Raw genomic sequence first — 27,363 nt, 5'->3', positions numbered from 1 at the left:
AAAAGCTGAGTGACTGAAATAGAGCTGCAGGGGGAAAAGGAAAGCAATGAAGGGAAATGGAAACAAGCAGCACAGATCTAAGCAGTAACCAGTATTTCAATCAGTATTAGAGTACGTCTACACATCAGAATTAATTCAAGTCCTAACTTGAGCATTATCTATCCACCAACTCATAGGACCCTTAACTCAAGTACCATAGAACTTTTAATGCAAGTCAGTCGCCTTGCCTTGAGGAATGAGGGTAAGGTGAAATTCAAATCATTTCATTAGAACTACTTAACATGATATCTATTCTGCAGTAGCCTCATTGATTGCCCTTAATTGTTCAGTATGTCCTGCAAAGGACATACCCGTTTTGTGAGGCTTCTGAGAAGAGCCGAGTAGAGCAACAACATCAAGAGCTGAATGAGTGACACTGCAACACTTGCATTGCCACGTCGATGACGGCATCTCTCTCTTGCCATCAGGGTTATCTTGCTTCTCATGGTTGTAGCTCTTCAGATCTTAAGATGGGAGGAAAAGCCTTGTCACTGGTGTCCAGTCACGCAAAATAGTTCTCAGTGAGGAGGGTGGATTAAAAAAAGATTCTTCTGAAAATCTAACTAGAACCACTAGGAAGAAGACTTGGCTCAAAGTGTCAAAAGTGGAAAGAATGTCTCCTAATATTGAAAGAGAATGGTACTGTAGCGTGTTGCTAAACATAGTGTGTAACAGGGAGAAAGTCAGATGCTATTGATTTTTTTAACACTGCCAATTGCAGCCAAAGCTGCTAAGCTTTGCTTTTACACTTGTTTTCATAGTGGGATTTAAGGAGTAAAGTTGAGTTAGCAGTATCTGTTTCCTGCTACCTCTTTTTGTGATTTTTTTGCTGTCCCCAATGAAAAAAGAAAAATCTATCTTTTGTTATTTGCTCATTCTTACGTACTTTTTTTTCTTAGGCAAAGCTTCAATGTCATTGACATATAAAACATATTGTAAACACTGTCCACTTTTTTTCTTTGCAGAATCTGTACCAAAACAGGTTCCTGGGCCTGGCAGCCATGGCGTCTCCATCCAGGAACTCTCAGAGTCGGCGGCGGTGCAAAGAACCGCTCAGATACAGCTATAACCCTGACCAGTTCCATAACATGGACATCAGGAACAATGCCCATGAGGCAGTCACCATTCCTAGGTCCACCAGTGACACGGACCTCGTCACTTCCGACAGCCGCTCCACCCTGATGGTCAGCAGCTCCTATTATTCCATCGGGCACTCACAAGACCTAGTGATATACTGGGATATAAAAGAAGAAGTGGATGCAGGGGACTGGATTGGCATGTATCTCATAGGTAAGTTCCCCTTCCTCTTTCACTGGGGGGTTTATTGCTACTCTTAAATTTAGTTCTAAGAGTTACAGTGATAAGGGCTAATAGATCTCTGCTGAGTGTAATGGTTTTGAGTGAGATTATGTATTACAACGTTCATTCTGCTCCTGAGTTGCTCTATTGAATTCCCTTAAATTTCAAGATGTTTATCTCCTTCATAAGAAAGCGTAATATTTTCAGAGTCCCCTCTTGTAAGTCCTTGAGTAATCTGTGACAGATGAGAGGTTTTATGAGTCAAGAGTATGAATCATTCAAAAAAAAGAAAAAAACACAGAATGCCTTTTTCTGTATAGCCAAATGATATTTGATATGAACAATAATAATTATGGAGTGAGGCAGACTAGTGTCACAGAGGGGTTTTTTTTTGATATTGGAAGCATTCAAATACATCAGCATATTTTTAGCTTCTCCATCCATTTAAAGTCAACCCCACAAAAGAGAATGAGAAATGGTTTCAGTGGACTCTTACCTGGCGGTTTAACTTCGGTATAAAATAAGCACTTTTTAACCTGGCATGGTTCCTCTGAAAGAGTTTAGTCCTATAGCCTTACACTGAAGGCTGTGTTCTTTCTTTACACTCTTAAGTTCTGAACGTGTTGAATCAGTTTCAGCCACATTCCTGTGGGGGTTAGAGGTCTCAAAGATGCAAAGTTCTGGAAGTTTCTTGACGATCAGTGCTTGGGTAAAGAAGAGCCTCAGATTGCTGCCCCCACAAACAGAGATGCTGGTAAAATGCTCCCCTTATCTGGTGAAGTATGTCTAGCACTAAGCAAGTATTACAGTTCCAATAGCAATATTGCATCTTGCCCGGATAGCAAGCCAAAGAAAAACAGATACAGTGTGTGTGTGTGTGTTGACTTGGCCTTGCAGAATGTGGGAGGGAACTTGGATACTTTGGGGCAATCATAAGGGACGTTATAGGGAGTTAAGATGCTAGTTAAGTTTATGTTTAATTACTTTAGTAAAGAAGATGGGAAGGGTCGGTATCATGTGGAATGACATGCTGAGAATGTTGGGGGGACAGAGAGGATCAGCAGTGCCAGAAGTGGTAGTGTATGGAGTGTGAGAAGGAACGAGATGGGAGGTCTGGGAATGTAGAGAAACCCTGGTGGTATGATGGCAGCAAGATGTCGGAGAAGAAATTTGCGGTGCTGGAGAGACTTCGACAAGGGGAACGTGAGGATGGGTTATTTAAGACATGAGGGAAAGGAGGGCAGAGCCTGGGAAGCCAGGCTGCAGTACCAATTCCCGTGAGTAGCCTCATAAAATAGGCAAAGAATCAATGTCCATAGAGCTGTGACTAGTTCATTTACAATGTGAACAAACTGATCTGACCAGGTTTCATAGCTCAGACATATTATCAAGGGCTATGAAGATGCATTACTACATTTTTTTGGTAGATAACCTGGACACATAGGGAATTCACTGGAAAGAAAGCTGCACTCTACTACTCCTCCTTAATTTACCGTGTTAAACAGGATGTTGCTCAAGAACCCCCCATAAATATTGGAAGTACAGTTTGTGAAGTGCATCCTTGCCCCTGCTGGCAGAACGCCTCATGTTAATGGAAACAGTGCACGGTGTCTTCCAAGAACGCTTCTGCCAAATGAAAAATGAAGAGTGTGCCCAGTGCTCCAAAACCCAAGCGCTGACCCTGAATGTCTTTGCAGCTAATGTTTTGTGTCTACCATGTCTGATTCCTGATCTGAATAACTGAGGAAATAAGCGTTTTTTGGAGGGAGACAGCATTACCTCCTTCTTCTTTCTCTTCCCTTTCCCTTTTCTCCCCTCTTCTCCTCACTGCTAACATAGGTGGAGTTTTTGGTGTTTTGGCTCCATTAAAGAAAATGAGAGATCCTGGGAAGACCACTTGATGCAGAGTTACTGGTGTTGGTTTGATGTGGACCACACTGTGTCTAGGCAGATGACTGGAAGCAGGACTCTATCTGCTCCTGATGAGGCAAAGGGAACAAATAGCAATAACAAATAATAGCAAATAGCAAACAATAGCAAATAATAATAGGATTTGTACCAGCAGAGAGCTGATGGTGGGAGGCATACAGCACGTTTCAGGGCATCCTAATTGAGCACAGTTCCAGGCTGTCAGACTAAATGCTCTTTCATTGTAGTTGTTGTGCTTTGAGATCACCACACATGTGAACTCAGCTGGGGACCACTGGAAGATTCATTCCAAAACTATGCTCTGATGTGCAACAGAGAACTAATGTAAATGCACCCTAAATATCTTAAAAACATAATAATGCTGGAAATGAATCCCTAATTGTGACACCTGGAACAGTAAAGACAATATTTGGGGCACAGATAGTAGTCTTAGTAAGTCACAACTATGTCCTTACATGGAGTTTTTGTTTCTTCTGCAGAACCTATTAGATAGCACCTATTTCAGCACCTATTAAATAATAGTAAGAAAGTTTTAGAATCTTCAATATTTATGACAAAATAAATCTGTAAGAGTGGGAGATGCAGACATATAAATGGCTTACATTTCTCCTTGCATTTGTACAGTTTTCTTGAGTCTGTGCTTCTGATTAAGAAGGAAATGTCCCGGCTGTGTGGATATGACCTTCACAATGTAAACTGATATATGTCTATGTTTTGCATTAGCAGCCAGGCAGACTGGAACAAGAGAACCAAGGAAAGTAGGAGCTTTTCTCAGTCTGCTCAGTGGGGGATTAGTGTTGAAGCCTGTTATTTCCACTTAGATGGCAGCACTGTTAACTGTTTCATTGCTGCTGGTCAGTCTGGTATTTGGCTTGGAATCCATGGCTGCAGCCAGATCCTTTTTTATGACTGTTTCGGTTTGTGAAACTTGAGCTAAAAGACTAAGTGTAGCAGTATTTCAATAGCATGGTGAGTCATGAGAACACTGAAAAAAAATGTGTCCATGGGGGGGACCAGGCAGTGTGCTGTTGATTTTCTATAAAACTCCGTGCAGGAGCATTATTATTTTTTGTTCTTGGTGGTCTTTTGGGAGCTCTTGTAAATCTCAGGACGGGACTATACAAAAGTAGAACAAAAGACAGTTCCCACCTGAGAGGAATTTAATCATTGCCATTCTAGTATCCTAGGAAATATCTCCAAATAAGGTCTAAGTAATCAGAAGGCTGGTTTTGAAATACAGAGAAATAAAATCTGCTCTCAGCATTACTCCCATCACTAAAATTTTGATGATGCCAATAAAGTGCACATTTCAAAATCAAAATGTTCCAAGTCTGGGGATACATAACTGGTATAAAAGGTTTCCAGACCTGAAGTGTTGCCTATAGTTAGACAATAACAACAACAACAAAAGAGTATTTGAAAAAATCCTCCTTGTGTTTAAGACATATTATGCCTCAAGAATAAGAATCACTTTCTGTTGCTGCTAGACTGGAATTAAAGATGTTCTAACTCCCCTGGTGCTATGTACTGTGTGTGTATCAACAATAAGCTATGCACTGAAAATAGGTAAATTCTTTAACAACTTAGCTGAGATGAGTTGTTGCCTTCCTTTAAGAAAACTATAGTGTTAAAATATCAGCCTTCTTTCAGAACTGTGTTCACAGTGCAAAACACAGATAAACACAAGAGTTAATTGAGAATTTCAAACCTGATTCCACAGGTCTGTTGCTATTTAAAAATCTCTGGAATTTTGGGTTTTCTTTGTGTGATACCTCTAAAAAACATGCACACTAGAAAAATGAAAAGTTGTAACAAAAAACCAAAGTTACTCATAATGATAGCGTATTTGTATTTTAATAAAACTGTTTGTTTAGTGGCTACTGTATGACAGATGGATTATTTGCAGCTATTATCTCAAAGTTTCCTCTTCCTTTGTTATCTCATTTACTGTTACTATTTGCTACAATATAGAGCCTCTTAGATAAATTAATAGCGACTGCTGGCAGCTGCCTGTAGATAAAGAGCTATCTTAGAATTACTGCAGTGGCATTTTAGCTGCTACTAGATTTCACTTCTGTCATCATCTCCATATCTCATGTAGAGTAGTTAATGAGAAATGCTTAAACCAGACTTTGGACAAATCTTTTGGTCAGGTTTCTGTGCATACTGATGCTAAGAATTCATCAGGGTTAACATTAAGTTCTTGCCAATATACAATAGACTTTTTTTTTTTTCTTTTAGCATTTCCTATGGGAAAAGCAAAACGTTACTAAAGGCTAATAAAATTTTCTTCCTACACAAAGCCTTTAGGGTCCAATTTCTTGTCTGTATTTGTTTGTGACAGAGGGCTTCTTCATGGTTAAATTTTAGGTTTAAAACTGTGGGTTTATATCTCCTCTTCTGCCCTTGATTTTATTTTTTTGCCAAAAAGGCAATTTTTGCCACAACTCAACAAAACTAATTTTTTAAACCCTTTGATTTAAATATTTTCCAGATTGATTTTAGGCTTAGCGGGTCCACTGTTATTGTATTGTCCTTGGAAGCAAATGGAAAGACACACATTTTTCCTGCAGTAAGAGTTGGATCAGAGCATGTTTGTACAGCCATTTTACCATATGTTTACTACACACAAGCAGAAAATGTGTCACCCCTGGCCAGCAGGGAAAGCAAATGTCATCAATGGCGCTGTGCGTGTGAGGCTCGGGACTGGGGGAGCCTGAGCTGCACTTCTCGTCCCGACTTTGGCTCTAGCTCTGCATTTGGCCTGGAATCTCCGTCTCTGATACAACCATCCCTAAAATACCACTCTGCATAATGAGCCTGTTTAGAGGATGATGAATTTACTGATGTTAGGAATTTATATTCCAGAGTTACCTGTGTTTCTGATCCTTTTATGGTCTTTGGAGGAGAACTGTGCTCTGCTTGTAGGTCCCTTCCTTGATAGATGGCTTTGCTGTCGAGTCTTGCGCCACACTGAGGCCCCAGGCTCTGGCTGCCTTCCTCTCTGCAAGTGAAGTTTGTTCAGCATTCAACACCTGCAGTCCTGCTCGCTCTGTGGAACAGTGACAGAGGTGCCTCATGGCCAGGTGGCTTGCACAAAGCACAGTACTGTTTATTTTAGGAACAAAAGTGTTAGGGGAGCGAGCCTGTCATAAAAACAACAGAGAGCCTACCCCAATGCTGAGCAGAGCAGGTATCAGCTGTCACTAATCTTGGCAGAAACGTTACTGCAGCGATACCCATTCCTTGTTCCCACCTGGCTCGCATTCCCATGGGAGCACTTGGATGTGGTGAGAGTCGCTTCTCATCATCAGGCCAGGTGTCTCTCTGCATTTCTCAGCTCTGTGCCTGCGGAGCTTCTTTAGCCAAATAAAACCAGGATAGGACATTTCCAGACCCAAAATGAGCATGACACTGACAAAGCTTTTGCTTCATTAACAGGGTCAGTTGCAAGGGACTAAAAAGCACCTGTAAAGGGCATAGTGCAGCAGTATTGCACTTCTTGGCCTTTCAGGGAACTCAGGGCAAAGGAGCCTGTGGACTGCCAGATCTTTTCCTTTTTATAGCTTAAGGATGGAGTACAAACGTATCTGCTGGGTGCCAAAAGAGGCCCGTTTGCATTTAGTGTTTCTCTGTGGAATGATAGCCGTGGTAGAGAAGCTCGTTCAGGTGAACCGGAGGAAAAGGGTGTTCCACTTCAACTGGCAGGCCAAATGTCAAGAGGAAGAAATAGTGCAGGCAAGGAGTGCACCGCCTCATGCCTTCTCTGGAAACCACCGCGTCTTCATGCTGATGTACGACTGCTTCCCATGCTGGGGAAGAAGGGACCATTATAGCTGTATGGAGCATCATCAGCAGACCGATGATGAAGTCAATAATTATCAGAGACTAAAACATTTCTGAAGACTTTAGGTGGGGGGATATTGATGGTCCAAAAGCCAAGTTAAGCCAAGTTATGCAGCAAGTTCAGACCTGTGGCTGGTGGTCCATGGTACAAACAGTGGACAACATGCACATAACTCTTGGCAGTACAAAGTGTAAGACAGGAGATGCATTCCATGTAGATTATTTATTGAAGGTTCAGCGTATGTTCTTATTTTCCTCTTAGTTTCCTAAACCAAACTAAATCATTCTTCTCACTCCTCAGTGTTTTTTACATTTGAATATTCTTATGCTGCCTTTCACACCTACTGTAATCGCTGTATATGCATTTAGCTTTCTTATTTTTTTCTCATGATTTCATCTCTCTCGCCCTACGGACATTTTTTCTTCACTAAAGATCTTTTAATTTGTAATAAGCATAAGCTAATTGAATACCATTTTTCAAATAAATCACTCTAGATTCTCAAGAGATTCTTTACACTATGGTGCTTTCACATATACATCTGAGTTGTTATTGGTGGCCTTTTCTTTCTTTTTATTTTGGTGCAATTATGAAATTGCAATCTCCTAATTTGCTGTCTGTTGTTACCTCTTTCAGCATTGCTACAGGCCCATTTTTCAAGTATTGAGTTAATTCCCCCTTGTTATTAAATGACCATTGTTACCCTGGACTGTCATTCTTGTTCAGATTTCAAATCTGAATGAATCTGAATTCAAATCAATGTCCCTTTACGTCATGTCTTCATACTGCCTTGCGCTTGCAGCATCTCTTCTTTGTATATCCTCTAGCAAATATCATGAGCACTCTATTTTTTCCTAATCTTATTTCCCCATAATCAAGGGAAATGTTCCCACTGACTGCAAAAATTTTGGTTCAGGCATTGTTTTTTTTAGAAAAAAAGAAAAAGAAGAAAGTGCTGCTATGTTTTACCTCACAAAACTTACCCCACCAAATGTCTTCTGTTTTCAGCATGCACTGAGGCAGTCAGGATCAGCTTTGTTTTGTTTGGATTCCTCCTCCTCATCTTCAGTTCTCCATGCAAGCCGAAAGTAAGAAAATGAATAGATAAAGCCTGTCTGTACCTGGCCCAGGTGTAGGTGAAGTAGCACTGAGAGCTCTCTTGATACCCTGGGAATATTTTGCTTCCAAGGGCAGGCAAAGCCCAGTGGCGGCAGCGTGAGTCGGCACGGGGTATTTGTGCAGCTCGTGGGCCTGAAAAAGGGGTATTGCTGATCCCCGGCCCAGCTGAGCCCCAGCCCTGCTCCTTGCCCCCTCACTCTCTGCTCCTTTTCAGCAGCTGGGCTCTGGGTTACTCGAGAGGACTGGAAGATTGAGGGGTGGTGCTGGAGCTGGTCACAAGCACCCCAGGACTCCCACTGAAAAAGAGGGCCCATTGCCGTAAGCTCCACGTCTTGGCTGCAGGCTCTGCTGTGGCAGGGAAGGAGAGGGAAGTCCCTCAAGTGACAGAGATGGGACTCTGGGCAAGACTAGATCAAGCACAAGGCAAGGAGGGCAGGACAGTGAGGAAGAGCTTGGCCCGTAGTTCCTTCACAGCCTTCTGAAAACCCAGAGATGTAACAGCGACTCGACGCTTGACAGTTTTGTGTTCCTTTTTACTCTCGGTATTAGTGTCATTGAAGATCAGACTGATACCTCTCAGCAGTAATCTGGAGGCCCCTGAGATTGTAGAGGCAAAGGATAATGTCACCTGTGGCTCTGGAGGTAATGCGAGGCTCAGAAGGTTTGCTGGAAGTTGTAATCCCTTAACTTGAGGGGTGGACAGGAGAGTACGTCTGGGTTTTATGAGCACTTCATTCTACCTCACATGAGATAGTTCAGATTTTAAACTTACCGTGCCTGTCTTTAGATATACCTGGAGTATTTTTTTTTTCAGGACAGTGCCTTCCGTGCTTGGTGACCAAGAATCATTGCAATTCCATTTTCTCCAGTTAATTACAGCTTATGCTCTTTCATTTCCCTGCTTCAGATTCCTTAAGATCTTTCTCTTGTCATGTCATCCTCTTGTTGCTCTTCTCCACTCACCATTCACATTTTCTCCCTCCCAAGTTACCGTTCTTTAACTGGGCAGGGGGATAATTTTGGAGGGATTAAAATGGAACTGTCTGTGTAATTAAAGCACACGATTAGTTCTTAGATCAGGGACTGAGCTTTCAGCACCTTTGAAGGATGAGACTTCTGTCCTCCAAATTGCTTTTCTGTAAGAAATTTTGTGAGGATGAATGTGTACTGCAAACTACAGTGCATTTGTTACCCTTTTGTGACTTGCAGTGATTAGAGTGTACCCTCACCAGAGAGCCTATGCTTTGAGAATAAGGCAACATGGAGTTAGAAATAAATGGAGCAATTCTTTGCAGATGAGTTTTGTGCAAGCATTGTACCTACCAAAGCAGTGTTGCATTCATGCAACATAATAAGGCTGCAGAAATTGGCAAATGAATTAACATAGTGAAGTTTTGATTCACATTAGAGTGGGAGCAATAGTTCAGAGAAGCCAGTAGAAACATTCCCATTGACTCCTATAATGATAGTCGTTATTTATAGATTTCTATGGTTGTATCTTTGTAAACAAGGAATTGGTATGATTGTTCTGTATGTAGTTCTCACTAAGAGCTTGTCTCGTACCAAATGCTGACCACTTCTATTACATGACTTTCGGGTAGCATGATTTCCAAGAGTTCAGTTTTGCAATGTTACTGCGTTGCAGAGAGCAGGCGCTGGCAAAAACACTGACATAACATGATGCAGATTGTTATCGTTCTGCACCTGTAAGTCGTAGAAGCTGCTGTCAGCCTTTTATGTTCTTCTGTGAATGCTGTACTAGGAGCTCAGAGAAGAAATAGAAAGCTTATCCGTGTCTTACATTTGTATTATCGTGCAGAAAGTAATTTTATTTTAGTGATATTCCATGCTTTGCAGCATCACATTCCCACAGCTTACCATGTAAATTGCAAAACAGATCAACCAGAGCGAGGCCAATTTGTACAGAAAATGACTTTTAAAAGCATTCCACTAACTATATTCATATGTCATTATGCTACAGACATACGTATTGACCACAAGCACTTTTAAATTTCCAGCTAAAGCAAATTTGTTTGACTAAAGACTATAAATCCTTCTGTAATTTCAGCAGTGCAGCATTTCTTATTCATAAGAGATCAAGACATAAAGCATAGGTTCTATTTTTATGCAGTAATTACGTTAAGTTTATAGAAAGCAAGTGGGGTAATATATGGTGTTAAATCAAGTTAATGATGAGTAAAAGACTGGGATAGCCTGTCAAGTTCAGGAACCTGTGTGACATGCAGTTCCTACCTCATGTTAGTCATTTGCTTCCTTGAGCATAGCCCACATTAGTCTAACGGCTGAAGTTACCTTATTATTCTTGGAGAATGTGGGAAAGCAGGCTGATTACATTTACCAGCAAGGTATTATTCGGGAAGCTGGGTGGTGGTAGGGTAATTTTCCACTTCCCCCATCCTAACTTGAGCCAAAGGTACCAAAAGGGTGACTACGCTGTTTGCAATTTGCTTTACATCAATCCTTCACCAAAAGCTCTATTGACTGTGTTTGTTTCTCTGTGGGGTTTTCAAATGCTGAGGTTTTATCTGGTTAGTGTCTTGCTGACAGCGCTGCAAGCTCCACTACATTTTCTTACGGATCTTTTTGATGGGTGGCCTTTGCTGGCATTTTTTTTCCTAATTCCTCTGAAGAATAGCATGCTTTTCGTCAAGTGGTTACTGTCTTTCGTCTGAAAGATAGCTTTTTTTGGTAGCGGTGGTTCTTTATCTCTCTATATATAGCGCTCATGAAGTATGTTGGGATCTTTCAGCACGGAAGTGACAGTGCGGAATATTTTTAGTAGTAAAAGTAAAAGGCAGGCTGTGCTGTAGGTCCTCGGTGAGGACAAGCTGGCTGTCAAACGTGCTGCTGGTTCAAACCAAGAAATTGCAGCTGCAAAAATAATTGCTGCTAGCGTGCCGTGGTCCCCGTGGCTCCTGCTCGTGTAGGCCGGCACCTTCCCCACTTGTCCGGACGGGGCCCTGCAAGGTGTCCCCGGGCAAGCTGGAGCCTTGGCCTCCTGCTTCAGCTCGGCTGCTCTGCGCGGGGCAGCGAGGCCTCCGCTCTGACCATGACTGCCAAGGGTTTCCCGCCATCAAGGAGGCCAAGGCTCAGCCCCTCCAGGAGGAGCCGCGGGGGTTGCCAGCTCCCCACAGAGCTGGCTTAAAGGTTAATCTCGTTTCAAAAATAAGGGGAGGGAGGTGCATTACAGTGCTTCATTGGAAAAATGTCAAAAGCCATTAGCTGCCGGTTGAAATGTAGGAAAGAGAGCAGCATTAACTCTGTTCCTCATCTTGCGTAGAGGTGAAGCGAAGCATTTCACCATTTACCTTGGGGAGTTAATGTGCAACATTTCTTTAAGGTCAGCTCCTTCATTACAGGAGTTCTCTGTAGAATTACAGACTAACATTTGTTTTATCTTGCACATATTCCCTGACTGTCTTAAACATACCATATCATCTTTTACATGTGGCACAAGCACTTGTCTGTATATATATATATGGTGTGCTACACAGCTGTGTATTTTACATAGGAAGTGGTGATTTACCTGCACAGTATTTTTGTTGATGTGCTACTTATATGTCCCTGCTCAGGGAAGAGCACACCTGGCATCCTATCAGCCGCCAGCAAAAGCAGCTCCATAGAATGCATCCGTACATCCCATCCACCTTGCTGCTGTTCTTTTTTTTGTAACTTGCCAGGAAATACTTCTTTCCTTTCTTTCACCTTCTAAATATATATCTTTAAAAAAAGAAAAAGGAAGGTTTACTTTTTGGTTCTGCATGTGCTTTTCTAGAGTTAAAATTGGTCTGGCCTTAAAATCTCCAGTACCTCACATTTCTGGTGGAGTAAAAATAAGTTTTATTTGGAAGAAGCTTATCACCTCTTTGGAAAGAAGTGGTACTTAGCTGTTCAGAAGAGACAGTGCAGGATGTGAGAAGGCCCTGTGCAAGGGATTTCTAAGTTATGACCTTTATATGTATGTTTTACTTTCATTAATTATAAATTTGCCCCGCTCTTGCTCTGAACATCTAAGCTTCTGTCAACAGTTCCTTCATTTTTTTAAGAGCCAAAAGAAACAGCCTCAAGTCATACTTTTTCTTGTGACATATGTAAGTGGATACCATTTGGAAGATGATACTTAAAGGCTCCACAGCTTCTGCCTGAGATGGCCTGCATATCATGGGGCATATTAAATTAATATTAAGACACTTTTTCTACTGCCTGAGCCTGCATGCCGCGAGTGGCTGCTCTCTGTAGAGTTTGTAAACTGTGTTCATGTATGACTAAGTGCGTGCCCACGTCCATCCTTTTGCTGTCACAAAACACCTTGTGACCTAAGCTTTTGCTTTGGATACTTTCCTTTTTGCTCCCCGCTTTCTCTGTTCTGCATGGCAGGGGACAGGGTGCAGATGTTACTTGGCTTGCTCTTTCCCTGACTCTCACCTGGCACTTCACAATTGCAGACAGACCTGCTTTTCCCGTCCCTCCGTTCTTAGTCTGAGAGCACTTTGCACATGCAGAGCCGTCCCTCTCTTAGCTTGATGTTCCTGCCCCTTTCCGACACAAAAGAGGAAGGGGCTTCCTGCAGCCGTCTCTGCTGGCTTGGTGTGGGCATGTGCACGTAGCTCACATTTCTATCACGTTGGAGAATGTGTGATGCAGAGTTTGCACTGCCATTACACCAGCTGTGGATAGATGGGCAATAACTGATCCCCTGTAAGTGCCAGCTGGTCCGAACAAATAATGTTGCACAAAATAACATGCAGGAACACAGCACTTTTCAGCTGATTCTGGGATCCCGGGTGTCACTAAACTGTGGCCTCAAATGCCTGCTATTTCCTAAACAAAGCCACCCAGTTTAGCTCAGCGAAGCCTCTTCAAGCAAGCGCAGTGCTTTATAAACAGTGTATCTTGAGAAACAGTAATTACCCCTAATAGCCTGGCACAAATTAGAGCATCTTCAGCATTTTGCAGAGGCTAAATATGACAAGTAAATGTAATGAGTGATGAAACTGGAGAGCAGTGTGTCTAAATTGAGAACACTTCTCTGTGCCCTGGTAGGGTGAGGGGGGCTCGTCGGAGTTCCCAGGCTCCAGCTCAGCACAGCATCTTCATATGAAAAGGCCAGTGCACGAGTTTGAAAAAAAGTAGTGCTCCTAATTTTGGATAGCCTGTATCCAGGTGCTTTACTGAAGTAATCGTTAATAAGCCAAAGCTCTAAGGAAAGATGTGTACTTTTCTAGCCTTTTTTAATATATAATTTTACATTTAAAAGAAAACAAAACCAACTAGGAAATGTAGAGAAAGAAGAGAAATCATACCAAAGGATTTTACTGTTGAAAGGTTACCATAGAAATATAGTATGTGAATGTGCTGAAAAATGTCCACAACTGTAAAGAGGATAAAACCCAGCTAGTGAAATAATTACTGACAATTAGCCAGTCAGCAAAGGGAAAATGTATTGTAGATAGCATTGCCATTTATAATTATCCATTGCAATCATTAATGACCTCTTTAAAAGGATTTCCTTTGTAAATCCCTCAAGAGAATGGCCCCAAACAGTTTAGTGTTGGTAGCCCATTTATCTTCCTCCTCTGAGAACACTATTGTGGAAAACCAAAGGAATAACATTGGTATCTGCCTGCTCCTTTTCTCTTTCAATGAAGGTCTAGTTCTCTTCCATTAGAAATGTAACCTCAGTTTAACCTATTTAATAAATATATTGGTCTTTAGTTTTCTTGCCTTTTTCCTTTGTATATTGTTTAGCAACCACCAAGAGTGACATTAACTTTTGCTGAGTTACAATGCACATATCTGCTTGCATTCTGAAGTACCTTAATCCATCAGCATATTAGTTTATCCTATTTCTTTTCCATCTATATATGCATGGAATATAAATTTGTTCAAAAACCCACATGCCTTTTTTCTTTCCCATTTCTTTCCTTCTGCTGGAAAAAAAAAAAAACCCAAAATGTTCAGTTGTTTGGGCCTACTCAGGTGAAATCCTGTGCACACTCTGACTGGGGCCTACAGGCACCCGACTCTCCATCAGTTAGGGAGCTTGACTCAACTGCTCTGTTCTTTTGATGACCAGATTTCCACCCTAGAGACTTACTTACGTTCAAAATAAGTCACAACGCGGCAGAAAGCTCTGCGCTCAGTTTTGTCCGAGTCCCATCACTGGTGGAAGTGAGGCCTGCAGCAGGCTCAGCGGCCCTGCGCCCCGCGCGCCGCTCCGCAAGTCCTGGCGGCTTTTTCAGAGCTGCCTCTGGGCTCTCTGCCCCACTCTCCATTTTGTCGCTGTGCAAACTCATCCTCAGACACGGCATCCCTGGTCCTCTGGTGTCTCTTTTGATTCCTCGTTGACCCATGAGATTACAGAGCGAGTGATTCACCCAGCGTTTATAGTTAATGTGTTTTAATCTAGGATTTTAGTGGCTGGCACTTCTTCTTCGCTTTTGCTGTGACCAATAATTAGCGTCGTTGTCTCAGGAGCAGAATTTCAGCAACCATTCAGGGCTCTCAGCAGTGAGGTTGACTTGGTTAAAAGGCATTTGTACAAGTCTCTGTTCAATGTAGGACCGTCTTTGTTGCTGAAGGGAAAAATCCAGGAGGTTGCTCGCTGATCGCTGCCGACAGAGAATGCTGCCTTTCACTTGGCAAAATGCTTTGATAGTTCACTGATGTGAAATCCATTTCATTGCCATGAAGCTTGAATAATGCGGCCGAGGCAGGAGAAGCGGCGCGGCCCATGCCGGGTCACTGCTTCAGCCTCCGCGCGCACAAGCACTTAAGCGTGGTGCAGGCCAGTGCCCGTGAGCCCCCTTCCCCTCCAACAATAGGTAAATGTCTCCTTTATTTGCACTGTTTTTATTTACTGACACTCAAAACCTCAAGTACTGGTTTGGTGTGGTGGCAACTTATATGTTTTTTTTGTTGTCGTTCAAAAGACAATGTAGGCTCATAAGAAAATGAGGGTGACTCTGAGCGCCACGACAATTTTTTTCTACGCTGTTGAATAAATTAGGGTTATGGAGCAGTCCCAAGGATTGGAGCCAGGACGGGTGGGTTGCTCCCAGCTATGTGGCAAGGGGCTTGCGGATTTGCCTCGGAAAGGGCAAGCTGGGGCAATCTGAAATGAAAACCGGAAACAAGCAAAAATTGTAGTTATGTGGACAATCAGAAGGCCACTCTTCATACTCACTGCCCAGCCTGCTTTTATTTTCCCACAGCCCTTTGCCGGCAAGGAAATTGCTTTTTCTGCCCTCAACCTCAAAGCTTTCATCGTCTTTCTACTGGTTACTCATTGATACAGACTCCTCCAAAAATCAACTCAGTTGTCAGACAGCTGCTTGGTCTCTCAACATGCTGAGAATGGACAGCCTTTCACTATCAGACATTTGGTTTTGAAAGCTGAGAGCTATTTCTGTGCTTTTTGTGAAGGGACTCAGTTAGTGGAATTCTTCTTCCAACATCAATAACCTTCCCTGGGTACTACAAGAAATCTGTTAGGACAATAGCAATGTGTCTATGTGTTTTAAGGGAAGAATTGGTGCAAAAGGGGGTTATTTTTTGGCTATCATTCTCTCTTCCAGCTAAAGGAGTATTTTTAAAATAGGTAGGGACTGATCCATGCTATATCAGATGTTTTAATTTTTGAGAGTTTTGCAGGGACATATATTTTAATTACATTCAAGAAAAGCTGTGATTTTAAGAGCTGTATTTATTTAAAATAGAAATGAGTAGAAAAAAAATAATTTCTCAACATGTGGTGCCAAGCTGTCTAGCAGCTATAGTATATTCTGTTGAGCCAAAGGCATATTCTTAGTCTGGCTCCCTGCTTATGCATGTTGTCTTAACAGGCAGCTGATGAGACTGTTTTCTTTGCTTGTAGATGAGGTCTTGTCTGAAAACTTTTTGGACTACAAGAATCGTGGCGTCAACGGCTCTCATCGTGGTCAGATTATCTGGAAGATTGATGCCAGCTCTTACTTTGTAGAACGTAAGTATTTTTCCAGTCTACTGTAGCACAATTCAGCCACTCCAGAAAGAGATTTGAACTGCCTTAAGTTGCACCCAGGATATTACCATGCCCAGCGTGTCCCTTAGGAAAGGCCAAGAATATTATCAAAAACTTTGTATGCATTAGGATTAACTTGAAACTGTTAGGGAGTAGTAAGCCACAGATTCTCCCCGCACATACATTTTGTGGATATTGCATTATTTACATTTTTTTAAAATACTCCTATAAGCAAATATTAAGGCCATTGACTATTGGGGCTATATTGTTAGCAATAAGCTGCATTAACTTTAGTTATGGTAGTTTTAAAAAGCTGAATTTGGGGACATAATTAACTCCAGAAAGACTCATGCCGATTCTTAACTGGAAAGAAAATGTTATGGTGGGTCCAGCTTCCTCCAGTTGGGTGGATTCACACACAAAAAGGGCATGGTTCTATTCTGTGTCTGGGTTGCTGTAACTACAGGTCGGTATACTTTGATATTACTACACTGATTACAAAGGAGTTTCTCCTGGTAGTTCATATTATGCCCAGGAAATTTGAAGCAATGTAGTGTAAATATTTTCAACCACTCCTGCCTCTTTTTAAGCAAGGTATGCAAATAATGAATTCTCTTAGGCAAAGAGCTATATACCTATGCATATAATGTACCCCAAGTTAACATTTCCAGACCTGGCTGTCCCACATTCATGTCCAAAATAAGCATGACCATTCATGTCCTTCCTCTATAGTCACTGTGAGCCAGTGTAAATGGCATTTATGACCTCCAGTTTCCCCTGAGTTAACACGAGATCTTCTCTTGGTAACAGAAATAGGGGATTCAAAAGACTGGGCTGGAGTCTGTAGCAAAACAGCTAGCTATCTTTAAGAAGTGCAAAGAAGAATTAATTGCTAAAATGTCAAATTTTCAACTGTACTGAAGTTTTCGAATGATCTCTAGTCTGCTGGGGAAAATCCAGAGGTGATGTGTAAGCAGGCAAAAATTGCCTCACAAGTAATATTCATCTTGGATTGCCTGAGTTTGGAATCTTCTATATAACCTAAATTCCAAAGGAATTAGGATACGAATTATACTTGATTAGATTTGCCTCTGATTCTGACCTCAAGCATCTGGTATCAGCGGGAATGCATTCTGCTACATGCGGATGTTATGCAGATACTGAGTCCTAGAAACAAGTTATGACTTTGCAGTATGAAACTGTTCTGTAATTCCTGGTGTTAAGATAAATTGAGAACATTGTTCTGAAGAATTAACAGGGACTGCTGAAATGTCTGGCTTTTTAACCTGTATTTTGAGAGGTGCATTGCAGGGCAGTTGTTTTTTTAATATTAAGCACTTTCATTATATTTATCCTGATTTTGGAGTAAATATACACTGTGGGATCTAATCTTTAAAGCAATAACTCTTGTTTGCAGCTGCTTCTTTGAGTTGCTGTTACCAATCTGTGAAACTGATGATGCTTTCTTCTCTTTGTTTTTTAAAAAAATAAATGTGCGGAAGAGGTAATATCCCAGAAGCATGTTTTTAAGAGTCCTTGTTACCTCTGTGTGTTGATGAAAGGTGGAAGTGGAACTGGGTTTGCCAGCTGCTTTCTTGTCCAATCCATAACAGAAAAGGTGGAAGCAATGTGAGTGAGAAGCGTGACAGCCCATCTAGGTAGTGCACATTTCAGGGCACAGTGAATTGTGGCAGGACAAGTTAGCCAAGCCATGGTGGCTGCTGCTAACTCATTGTGTGCATGCTCCTCCCTTGCCCTGCTGTGAGAAAACGCAGCTTAGCTTCACCATCCCTCACTGATGCTTTAAAGTAAATCATATTATGTGGAGTAGTAGTAAATGGGAGTAGTTACGGGTTATGCACCAAGAGATGTTTTAGTTCTGAGTTGAAGCTAAAGCAGTGAAAAAAAAGTTGATATAATTCTTTGTGTCTAAATACATATTTGAGGGTGCCTACTCATTGGAGAGAATCAATGCTTTGTAGTTGATTAAAAGTTATGTTAAAAGCTGTGGCATCCAAAAAAATCTTTCTTTTTTCTATGTAAAGAAACATGGCAAATAACCTTCCTCAGGCTTCCATTTTTTGGACAGAGATTGTACCTTCCTTTATGTTTGCATAGCACATAATGCAGTAGCATTTAAGAGAATCAGACACGTGCTGGCCATCACAATCACACTCATCTAAAAGATCCCTTTGCTTTTTCTTGTCATTCACTACCAAACTTTTGCCATTTATTCGTTATTTCAAAAAGTTACTGAGAGAACCTGAGGGCAGAACCATGAGGGCATGTTCATTAGTCAAAGGTTTGTCTGACTCAGAACCCTGTCTCCAAATATCACCAATAACAGAGACTTGGAGTAACATATATGAGACACCATATATAAGCATTAATGACCCTTCCAAAATGAGTTTTTCCATTTCTTTTAATCGGTATCTCAAGCACTTCCTGAACCAGATAGCCTTTTTATTTACTATTGATCAAGGATCATAATAGGTAGAGATTCATTTTTCAGGGTGTCTGTTGTGTTTTTCTAGGCATTTCATTTTACTTCCCTACCTTGCAATAGATTGGATTCTCGCTAATTGTAGTATTAATTCTGTATAAAACAAGGATAACTCGCAGCCCTTCATTGCTGCTTTTCCTTTTGTTTGTGGACACCCCTGCCTTGATATCCACTCACCAAATGGAATTTGGCTCCAAAGTGGAAATGTTTAAATTGCCTAGAGTCTCAGTTCTGCTTCGGAAGAGGTCATGTTGCACACTGCAGTGTTTGGTCCCTCACAGATGTCAGGAGAGAAAGGATAAAGGGGAAATCATAATAGGGCAAATGAAGAATCAATCTTATGTATAAAATGTTGCAAGATTGCACCCCGGGAAGGCAGATTTCAGTACCTATTCTTGATATTTATAGAGGTTAAGCATTTTTGGTGGTGTTATTGTCCAAGGTAAAACATGGTTATGGTGACCACTGGGGTCCTCAACTTTGAGGTCCAACCAATGTTTCTTTTGCCCACCAGGTACTGGTGTATTACATGCAAGGAAATAACCCTTTTCTTGTTACCAGCCAGCCACTTGAAGTACGGAGCTTAAGAGACATTTTTGAATAATTTCTTATTGAAAGTATATAGGTGAACTTGAAAAATCATCACAGGTATTAAAGTCTGGCAGATCTGCAATAGTAAAATCCCTATCAATTAAAAAAAAAAAAGAAATACATACTCATTACCATTTTCTGTATTTTTGAATCTATAAGCATATAAAAGACATGAGGTGTTTGGGGGTATTTTATTCAAAATCCTTAATGTCTCCCAGTGCAGTTATCCTTTCTCTCCATTAGTTTTAGAAATTAACAGGTAAATGAAATACAAAATTCTAATTATGTATCCTGTAGTCATGCTACAGAAAAGCACTGTTTAGCTATGGCACAGAAAACAGACATCTTGTCTTTGCAGGTGGGTGCTGCTTTCCCTGCAAAGGTCTGGAGCTTAGAATAGAAGTAAGTAAAGGCAAAAATTGCTGGAGGTTCCTCATGGTGGTAGATGATCAAACCAGAAAGCTGCTAACAGTTATTGGTGATTAGTGGCAAAAATAAAACATTGACTTGGAGGACCTCACTGGACCGAAATAAATAGTGCACATCTTGTCACTACGGGCACAAGAAACTGTAGCAATGTTGGGAGGGATCTGTAAAAGTGTTGGAAGTGGAAGATGCAAAGAAAAGTATGGGAAGAAATTGAAACAATTTTTTATATAAACAAAAAATGCTTGTGCTTTTAAGAAACTGAAATGCTTCTCTGACAGTATTATAAGGGCTTTGCCCAGTCTAAGTCATTAATGGTTTATTTTTTCAGATATATTTGAAATTATGATAAGTTAAGAAATTATTATTGTGCACTGCAAAACAGCTTATTCTGTTTGATACAGGCTTCTACATTTTGTGTGTTTGAATGAAACACATGCTGTTTTTTAACTTGCTGATAGTCAGGATTAATACAACCTAGACAGCCCTGGTACTTCTCCAAACAGAAATACAAATTCTAAATATATAGCCCTACAGCATTATCAGATAACATGGCCGTATAAAGTTCATGTTTGTCTTATAGGCTTCTATCTATTCACCTTAAAAAAGATTAATATCTTTCCCAGAGAGGCATATGCCTTTCTACTTTGCATATCACAAACTTGCAATATAATGTTGTCAGACAGATATGTAATTGGTGTGAGCCAGAGAGGGAATTGCTTCCAAATTGCAGCATGAATGCAGGCAGAACAGAACTCATCTCCTGTTAATGCTCAGCACAAAAAAGCCTTAGCAGCTGCAGAGGCAGTGTCGCACTGTGACCAGTTTTGCACTTCTGCAGAAGTCTAGCAATTTGGGGGTTTATGACAGCCCATGATAAACAGTTAACATCCTCTATAAACGTGAACTGGCTGGAATTTGGGGTAGGAAGGAGGAGGGAAGAGAGGTTGCATGCCACAAGGGATGTGTTCTTTGCCTATGTGAACGCTTGGAGGGTGCTGCAGTGGAAGAGCCAGCCTCTGTTGGGTTTTCCAGGAAAGTAAACATGCTCTGCTTCATTGGAATTTCTGGCACAGTTTTTCAGCTTATGCAGCAATACGGAGAGAGTGCAGTAGAGCATTTCACTGGGCTGTGATGCAGCAGCTTCCTAATAAGCACACTATCAGCTAGCATCTCCCCAAATAGATAGGAGAAGTGTTTGCATGATTCAAAATTGCATTGAAGGTAGGTAAATACTTAAAACCTCTCAATCCACCAAACATTATGTAGATCATACTGTGTGACGGTTAAGAAAGACTTTTATGAGGGTAACCAGCCATCTGTATAGTAGCCTCACATTGAAGCTATGAGCTGAGCGTGCAGTTGTTTTGTTTAAGTTTGTTCCTGTTGTTGCTACTGCATTTTTTATTAATAGCAAAGGCTTGTGACAGGCCTTGCAAATAGCAGAAATAACAGCAATCCATTCCTGCTGACCCAGAGAACTATCAGGGAAAGCACGACAAAGAAATCACGCAACTGAACAAGTCAGTACGCTTGCCGGAAAGACTGGTAGCAAATGAACAATATGTCATAGTCCATGGCCATATGTGAGTCATGTTTATATTGTGTTTATAATGAGCACGTTTATAATGTGTAAACAGAGACATCCCCAAAACTGATACACAGTAGTGCCTCAACTAGGAGCTCCCTCTAGAAAACCCATCCTTTGCATTACTAAGCTGATTTAAAGGCCATTTTCAAAGTGCAGACATTCAATGGATTTTGTAGTTTCAAAGGTTTCCAAATAAATGAGATGGGGTCATATTAACTAAATCTTTAATGAAGTTGGAATCCCTACATTTTTTTTTTTCCAGTTTCTGGGCAGGCTGTGGGCATGCCCAACATCCTATAATAAGTTGCTGTCTTAGTTTTCATTTCCCCAACTTCTATGGAATCACACACATCTTCACTGAGCAAAGAATGCATGAGGAGAGAAAACTGAGATAATGCAGCCATCACAAGTCCATCTCTCCTTGCCCTTGAGCAAAGTGGAATATTCTGCATGTATTTAACTTTCAAGAGTCCAGAAATGGTAACAGCTGCTACAATACATAAGTATCTTCCTCATCACTGCAAAAACTATTTATCAAAAAGAAAAAAAGAGAAAGATGGGGAAAAAAAAAAGCAGATAAGCGATAGAGACCTGTGCACAAAAGGGCACGTATTCTGTCAGTGTTTTTCCCAAGTCCTTGGAAAGAGGTTTTGAGGTTTCCTCTCTTCATCTCCTTGCACATGTACTAGTTTTATTGACACTTATTGACACTCTTTGGTTGTCTTCTTCCCCACAAGAGCACTTGACACATTTAAACTCCTCCTTATTTCTCAGCCCGTGCGTCCTAGACAAGTGTAATATTCATCTTGGAACGGGGCTTGTCTTTGGAAGAGGAGAGCACTGTGGGCGGCGTGCAGGCTGTTCGCAGCTAACAGCCCAAGGCATCACAAGCCCTTTCTCAGCTTCCTGCACTACTGCGCTGCGGTAGCTCGGCTGTGAGGCTTGTCTGCAGATCAGGCTTCTTCCCTCTCCTTCTCTCCTTTTCCACAGCTTGTTTTTCCACTTGGACATGTTGCGTTGGCGCTGTGGGGATTGGTGCTGCTTGCTGTTTTTCTCCTCCACGCGTGCGTGGGAGGCAGCATGTGCTGTGTGCCCCCACAGTGCGACGGCCTGGCCGGGCCCTGCTCTCTGCTCCTGGCTCTCTGCTTTTCATACCTAAATCTAAATTATAAAATCTACATTATATCTAAATTATAAAATCTCTGCTTGCGCAATGCTCAGGTTGAAGTGAAACCTCTGCCTCAATTGGGCACTAGAAATTTCAAGAAGCTCTTTCAAGATGAACTGAAAAGCTTTGAAAGAGAAATAATGCCTGACTGTAGGCAGGCCAAAGTCAGAGCAGAGCTTTCTTCTTGAAGGCTTAGTCCCCAGTCACAGGGACCACAGCCTGATGTCTCAGACACGTAATCCTAAGCAAGCACAGCTGATGTATCAGAGCATCCAAGAGTGAGCATCTCTTAAATCCAGAGCCAACAATCAGGTAGTTACAGTAGGATTTGCCCAAAACTTCAGATCTAATCTGAACTTTGATCTGTCTGGGGGCATCATGGTTTGACCCACAGGCCTGTTCTTGTTTGCTGCTTTTCCAAGCGCAGAGTTCAGTGGCGTAGCCTGCGAGAGTTGATGGCTTGTGTAATGTGGAAGCAGGAGCTGGGCTCCCTGCCCCTCTCGATGTCTCTGCTGGGGGGCAAAGAAAAGAAAGTGGAAACAATGTGTAAGAATGTGGTGTCTCCGAGTGCAGTTTTGATTTTACTGACAGACCTTAACAACACATCAACATGTAGTGAACGAGGATTTTTTTTTTAATTTAGTCATGTATAGTAGTTTAAATGAGGAGCAATTCTTCATTCTTTTCTATGTACTAAGATAGGTTCTGACCTAAAGAGTTAAGACCTGTTTTTCGAAGGTGCTATATTTGATGGAAATGTTTGAGCTGTGCCTCAAAGTCAAAACAGAAGGTAGATTAAGGGGCGGTAGGTGGATACAGGCACAGAGTGAAGTGCCTTGGGCAGTACACTGCTGCAACTGGAAATAGGAGTTCCAGAACCCTGCTTATGTCTCATCTGTTATGTTAGGCAGTCTTTAGTGTGCATGCAGGCCACCCTCTTGGGGCAAGTTGTACCTTGCAAACCAAAGCGCCCGGTGCAGGATGCATTCCCTTCCCTTCTGTTCTTTAGGGAGCAAAGCTGCTGAGAGCACCAGTTCCGAAAAGAGGAGAGGATTTGCGTGGGGCTGCGCTGCCGTCGCCCAAGTTGGGCAAGCCTGCAAGCCTCGGGAGAAGTGGTGTCGAGTGAACTGGCATTTTGCCTTTCGTTTTCATTCCATCTTTTATTTTTAAACCTGCTGTGGGCATCTTGAATTTGCTTGTTTTCCTTCCCAGGTATCATGAGGTCGAGGAACAGCTTCCCTCCCACTTCAGCAACACGGCTCTTGCCTGGCTGGTTTTATGCCTAGGAAAGCAAAGATTTGTCAAGTCTCATGCCCTGAACGTAAGGCTGGTGCAGCTGGCTGCAGCCCTGCTGCTTCCCTGCAGCCAGGTTGTGCAGCAGCTCGTGCTGCTGCCAGCCCCGCGCTCGGGACGTGCACACCGTAGCTCCAGCTATTGGCGGTGCCTGGCACGTTGTGGCCCAGCGAGGGAGAGGGATGCAGCCTGGAGATGATGTCCCCAGCAGCAGGTAGTGCCTGAGGCACCTGCTGTTACCTCCCGTTGGCAGATGCAACATCATGAGATTTCCTATCTTGGGAAAGATATGAAACTGAGCCTAATGGGAGAAAAAGCCTAGTCCTTTCTAGCTCTCTCTCCTCCATATATCACATTTTCTTCTTCATGTTATTTATCTTTTTCTCATGCTCCTGTCTGCCAGTTCCTGACTTCATATAGGGAGATTTAGGAGAACGCCAAGAAAATTGTGACTTTGGAAGGAACAGGTCTTTGGGGCTCATTTGTTCATAAGGGAAGGGAAAAACCGACAAAAGGTTCAAATACACTTTTTCCAGTCAGGAACTCTCCTTGTCTCTGTCTCATTGCTTAATGCCATTTACAAGAAACAGGTGAGATGTGGAATAGAAGAATTTAAAGTTGTGAGACCATTCCCTACCCCAGTGTGTGTTCATTTTTGTTCTTTATGGCTCTAACTGTAAGTGTACAAGTGCAAAAATGCTGGCTCACGTACATGTTTGTTTTGCTTTATAAATCATATCAGCAATATCCTCACAAATGTTGTACTTGTTTTAGAAAGAGAACTCTCTTGTGCATGTAACACATTTTCTCCTTTGGCTTTGATGTCATTCAAAAGGTGCACCTGAGAAAATGAAGTGACATTCTTGAAATCTAGTAGTATGGCTAATAATTGCATTTTTTATCATCTAACCTAGTATTTGAAAAATGCATGAATAGATATCTACTGTTCTACCTCTTTGAACTGTTGAATACTAGTATTCTGCACAATGGGTGCTGAAATCATGTACTAATTTGTTTTAATGGATCTGTGTAACTCAGATAATGCTGTTTTGTGCCTGGTAACCTTTTCTGCTGTTGAAAGGAAGAGATTACAATGTCAGCTCTGATTCACAGATCAGTTATTCTTTGTCACTGTGAAATACCACTGGAAAGACTCTTTTGGACTGTGCTGTCTAGGAATTTGGTGGAATCGCTCTAGGAGATAGGCCTCTTGTCTTTGCTCAGTTGTGTAGGGTACCTATATTCTCCCTTGGATACTCCAGTATGTTTCATATGCAACATGTACAAGGCGCCCAGGTGCAGATTTCGGCCTTAGTGGCTTTATCTTTTTAGCAAAATGGGAGATGAACTTTGTAGAGAAGACGTGCAATGGAAATGGGAAGCAGCTGTGCCTGGAGGGATATCAACATACACATGAAGAAAAAGTCACGCTTAAGACACCATAGTCCGAAAAGTCTTGTTTCAACTGTTTTCTTATTAATCAAATAAAAATAAGACTATATTCAGGATATTCATTTTTTTTTTTAAGTAAGGATATAAGTTCAGCTCATAGATGAAAAATAATTGAGGACATGAGGAGATTCCCTTGGCAGGGTGAGATCTCAGCATCATCAAACTTCTGTTTAGGGGACATCTGTCCAGGCACATGGTTTCAGAGCACAGAGTAAATCACATCAAGGACTTGCCTGAGGAAGCAAACCTATGAGCTTGCTTTAATAATCAAGCCCATAAATTGTTTCAAGGTCCTACAAAGTAGATCAGCATCAATAATTTACCATTTCTGGTTTTGGTGAGTTTTATAGGGTTTTATTTTGGCATTTTTTTTGGTGATCCTGTTAAAAAAAGGCCATCAAAGTAATTGATCAAAACAGAATGTAGAGGACATGCATTAAGCACAACATTTTGCTTGCCCTGTGGAGGCTATAAATTTGCTTCTCATCTATTTCAAGGTTCTTTTATACTTCTCTACAGTGATAAAACACCTTAAGGACTCTTTTAAAAAATCCAGTGTGACACAGGAAAATCTCAGTATAAATGGTGATAAATCCCTTCACTTAGCAAAGCAGTTTGATGCTAGCCTCGCTAAGTCATCGTTTAGTCTTGGCCAGACCTTGTCTCTTGTATCCGGTAGTGGTTATGGCAACTCATCTTGCTTGTGAAAAAGTGGATAGAGGGAGCCTTTTGATATTTGGCTTTCCCTGCTAACCAGCTAGTAAATCTAGTCCTGTTACCTTCTTACTCCTGCTGTGGGACTCCCAGGTGTCAAGAACACCTTTTATATCCAGCATAGACTCACTCGGGGAGGGAGAGGTCGGCAAGACTGAGTTACCTCCCTGCAGGTTCCAACAGCTTTGCACGGCAGAGTGATCTTTCTGCAAGGTCTTCAGTGTTGGGAACAGGATCCTGAGAGCCTCAGGAAAGTGTACATGAATTTCGAGCTGTTGTCCAACCCTCTCAACACTCCAGATGTTCACCTTTCCTCATTGGGACTATCCATGATTTCCTCTAATATCTCAGTATTGATGGCTTTTAATAAAAGAAAAATCTTGAAGCAGATACTTTTGCTGTAGGTATTTCTTAATTAAATCTCCATAATGGTGCTTCTCTCTGTGCTTTCCCTTCATTAAAATATCGCTGCTGATTTTCTTATGCATTCTCTTTTTACATGACGTCCTGCCTATGTATAGTTTAAGTCTCCTTTATCGTAAGTAGGTGCCTCAGTGAGACCTCCCGGAGTCGACAGCAGCGTTTAGCCCAAACCCTTCCTCCTCCCCTGCGCTCCTGACCGACAGAGATTCAGTCATTTCAGAGGCAGTGGAAAGCAGATGTGTAGGGAGGGGATGTGTTTCTCCCTTTGGGAAGATGTCACGGCTCACTTTGAGCTTTGGCCACGTCACAAGTGCTGCAGGCCTCGTTTCTTCTTTCTTGGGGCTGCTTTTACGGCACCTTCACAAGTTCAGACTGCATGTGCTGATAAGCTTATTTCCACCTGCTGGCCCCTTTCCACCCTAAGAAAGGCAAGGGCAGAACCGCAGCCTGACCTCGCAAGGAAGGGAGATCTGGAGATATCCAAGGGTGGATGGTCTCTCTGAGCAACCTACTCCAGTGTTTGACTACCCTCATAATATTTATTTTCTTATATCTAATAGGTAAAACAATGATGATAATAGTAATGACTTTGAAATATAAATGGGACTCAGGCATCAAATATGAAAGTGGAACAAGTCTAACTTCATTTTTAAACAGTATCTGTCTCAAGTGTCTTTTTACTCCCTCTTGCCCTATTCCTTTTGCATGCCTGGAGGCTTTGCGAGTCCCTCACTATGATTACCATTTATTGGAAAATTCAAACAGCAAACATCATGAAAATAACTTTTTTAAAGTATCAGGGGAAAAAAAATCTTCTTGTAAGTAGAACATACAGGAATGGAGTTTAAAAAAGAAATAATTTGCATTGTAAGAAGCAAGCAGGATGTCAGCTATAAAATAAATTGCTGTTTTGCGACAAGCATGAGGCGTATCTGGCTGTAGAAACATT

The 27,363-nt window shown here is 41.7% G+C and overlaps 1 protein-coding gene across 4 annotated transcripts in view; it reads left to right on the top strand.

Moving 5' to 3' along the window:
• Nucleotides 1-995: 995 nt before the first annotated feature.
• HECW1 (HECT, C2 and WW domain containing E3 ubiquitin protein ligase 1) overlaps nucleotides 996-27,363 on the top strand; it is a 171,376-nt gene continuing 145,008 nt past the window's right edge. For all 4 annotated transcript variants that reach the window (XM_010223776.2, XM_088520860.1, XM_088520861.1 and 1 more), the window contains exons 1-2: nucleotides 996-1,329; nucleotides 16,128-16,235. In XM_010223776.2, the coding sequence (XP_010222078.2) occupies nucleotides 1,041-1,329; nucleotides 16,128-16,235 (397 nt within the window). In that variant the 5' untranslated portion in view covers nucleotides 996-1,040. The remainder of the gene's footprint in view (nucleotides 1,330-16,127; nucleotides 16,236-27,363) is intronic.

The sequence above is a fragment of the Tinamus guttatus genome, unplaced genomic scaffold (genome assembly GCF_059628265.1).
Source record: "Tinamus guttatus ecotype Peru unplaced genomic scaffold, ASM5962826v1 Tinamus_guttatus_pri_ptg000104l, whole genome shotgun sequence".
NCBI lineage: Eukaryota > Metazoa > Chordata > Aves > Tinamiformes > Tinamidae > Tinamus > Tinamus guttatus.
This window is presented reverse-complemented; position numbering and strand designations above follow the sequence as displayed.